Consider the following 2785-nt stretch of genomic DNA (forward strand, 5'->3'; position numbering starts at 1 on the left):
ACACATACTACACACACACATATATATATATATATATATATATATATATGCATGTGTGTATTTGTTTATTTATATTTAGTTAATGTAACATAGGTATACTACAGCGTTTTTGATATAGGTGCACATACGAGGTTGTGTGCTAAATACGTCTTGCACCCTGTTCATTATAAAATTGAAATAACATCTCACACGCTCGCATCTTATGTGACACGTCACAAGTATCAGTTTAACGACCTTCGCCAATCTATTCATTCTTATCGAATTCTTGTTCACCGTAGTTCACCCCTACGGAAAGGTCAACTTTGCGGCTGACCGCAGTGAGTTTTTAAAGACCACACAATTGCTCAAGAAAACACTGGAGCGGTTCAAGCATGTGGGGACACTGACTTCCAACCCAACAAAGCTATTAGTGGCCTTAAAGGTATTGAGAGTATTGGTCGATGCTGTAGTCAGATTAGAGTAGCCAGTGGTAGGGGAGATGGCATTATCCACACTCAATATGTTACGCTACTTGCCGGCTGGGACTGTGTGTTCGGTCGGAGTCAGTAGGTGTGGAAACACTCAAGGGCGAATATTATAAATGGCGTAGTTGATCCAAAGAAGTGTTGCACAATATATCGACGCTGACAACTCACCCTGGAAAGCGGTTTGTTGCAACTTCAATTGGAAATAGTTCGATTGCTATCGAAAGAGTACGCGTAGAGATGCATTAGCGAGTTTGTACGTTGTGCATAACTCATGCTGGAATATAGTCTACTACTTCAACAATCCCAACCATCATCCATACTACCAAGAAGGGATGACAAAGTGAGAAGGACCCGTTACGTGCTTGTTAACATAAGCTCAACAGACACCCTTTGATCGTGGGTATCTAGCTGTTTCCATTAGACCTGTTGGTCGGGTGTGGCATGGCTTGTCGTACTGTCACTCATTCCGCAACCATTGCTTATTGGCACTGCGGTACCTACTATGAGCATAACGTACACAAATCTTATAGCTCTCACTAACACCTTGGTAGTTTGCATGCTGGGTGCCTGTTAAAGTTAGACTGTGTGGACTAATACTGGAGTGGACTAATACTGAAGGTTCAGACTCTCCAACGTATACTGTAGACGTGGTGCATGCTACTGCGTTCAGTAGTCCTCTCCACTACTCGAGCGGGGCCACCCTCGGCAGAGTGACCCAGAATCGGTCTCTTGCATTTAGTATATTAAGTTGATATTCGACCAATCTCCGGCTTCTTTCTACTTCCAATACTCACTTACATAGTGTCTGTTCTGTGGTTGGGTAGTATAGCCAGCCGTGGGATTATGTTTTGCGCCTCCCCAGAGCCTTTTGATCGGTCACTTGATATGGCGCTAAGGATGAACACGGAACAGATATCCTGCACGCCGCACTTCTGCAAGTATCAATTACTACTATCAAGCAGTGCTTTAACCCGACTCACAGTACTGCAACAGAAACACTACCTGATCCTGATGTTATAGACCCTGGCCTTCTATGGCCAGAGATGCTATCTCTCCATTAACATGTCTATATCTCGGGTGGGCCATGGATTTTAAACACGGTATCTACCTGACCTATTAATCCTTCCTCTGCAAATCCAATTCAAATCCAATTCCAACTTCGCTCGTCGGGGTTTCAGGATAAAGCCGCGGCCGAAAGCTCGCTTGAGCGACTCAAAGCAGCGGTGACCAAATGCAAATCACTCATAGACGAAGGGAAGGGCAGGCTCACTGTGTTCACGAGCAAAGAGATTCTCAGTCGGCTACAGGCTATTTCTAAGACTTACAGGTCAGTTTGGTGTGGGGTGGATGTATGTGTGTGTAGTGCATTCTCAGTCGGTTACAAGCTATTTCTAAGACTTACTGACCACAGGTCAGTTTGGTGTGGGATGGGGGTGGATGTATGTATGTGTAGTGCTCATACTGAGATAAGTAGAGCGACAGCCTCTGCCAATTGCAGGCTATTTCTAAGACTTACAGGTTAGTATGGTGTGGATGTGTTGATGTATGTATGTGTAATTCTCTTACTGGAGATAAGCAGATCGAGCCTCTGTCGAATACAAGCAATTTCTAAGTCTCCAAGTCAACAACTGGGTTTGCCAAGTCAACAACCTGGTTTGCCAAGTCAACAACCTGGTTTGCCAAGTCAACAACCTGGTTTGCCAAGTCAAACTATGTACACACACGTGTGCAGATGTATGTATCACGGGTGCTATGCAACGGTTCCATAGGACAGGTTGGAGCGGGGTGTGTGTACGTACCTGCTATTGGTGTCACTGCAGACCGTAATCCCAAGAAAAACCTCAGCCCTGCCTATCAAAAATGTGTTGATTAACACTAGTGTATGTCTGTAAAGAGTTCGCGAAACATTCGAAATTTGCGTTACGCCTATGTATACCATCGCATATGTATATCATCGCATATGTATACCATCGCATATGTATACTATCGCAAGCCGCAACAGGGTCACTTGCAGTTCGCTTGCAGATAGAGAGATATATATACGGGCTAGCTCGACTTCGCCCCACATTACTGTGTTTTTCAATATAGACTTGTTCGTTGTAAAGATTATGAAATGCAATATACATTTGTCCGTGTCTATCGTTGCTTAACACAATACGTCGATTCATGTATATATATATATATATATATAGTAATTACATGTTTATATTTGTATATATACATATATATATATATATATATATATATATAGTTTATATATATCTATATACATATATATATATATATATATATATATATACATATGTATGTATTATATA

At 42.1% G+C, this 2785-nt stretch overlaps 1 protein-coding gene across 1 annotated transcript in view; it reads left to right on the forward strand.

Annotated features, from left to right (window-relative positions):
• Positions 1-278: 278 nt before the first annotated feature.
• Positions 279-2785, forward strand: part of SARC_12654 (hypothetical protein) — a gene marked incomplete at both ends in the record, with an annotated part of 5938 nt that continues 3431 nt past the window's right edge. The window contains 2 exons of the mRNA XM_014293234.1: positions 279-421; positions 1646-1794. Of these exons, the coding sequence (XP_014148709.1) occupies positions 279-421; positions 1646-1794 (292 nt within the window). The remainder of the gene's footprint in view (positions 422-1645; positions 1795-2785) is intronic.

This window comes from Sphaeroforma arctica (genome assembly GCF_001186125.1).
Source record: "Sphaeroforma arctica JP610 unplaced genomic scaffold supercont1.2476, whole genome shotgun sequence".
Lineage (NCBI taxonomy): Eukaryota > Ichthyosporea > Ichthyophonida > Sphaeroforma > Sphaeroforma arctica.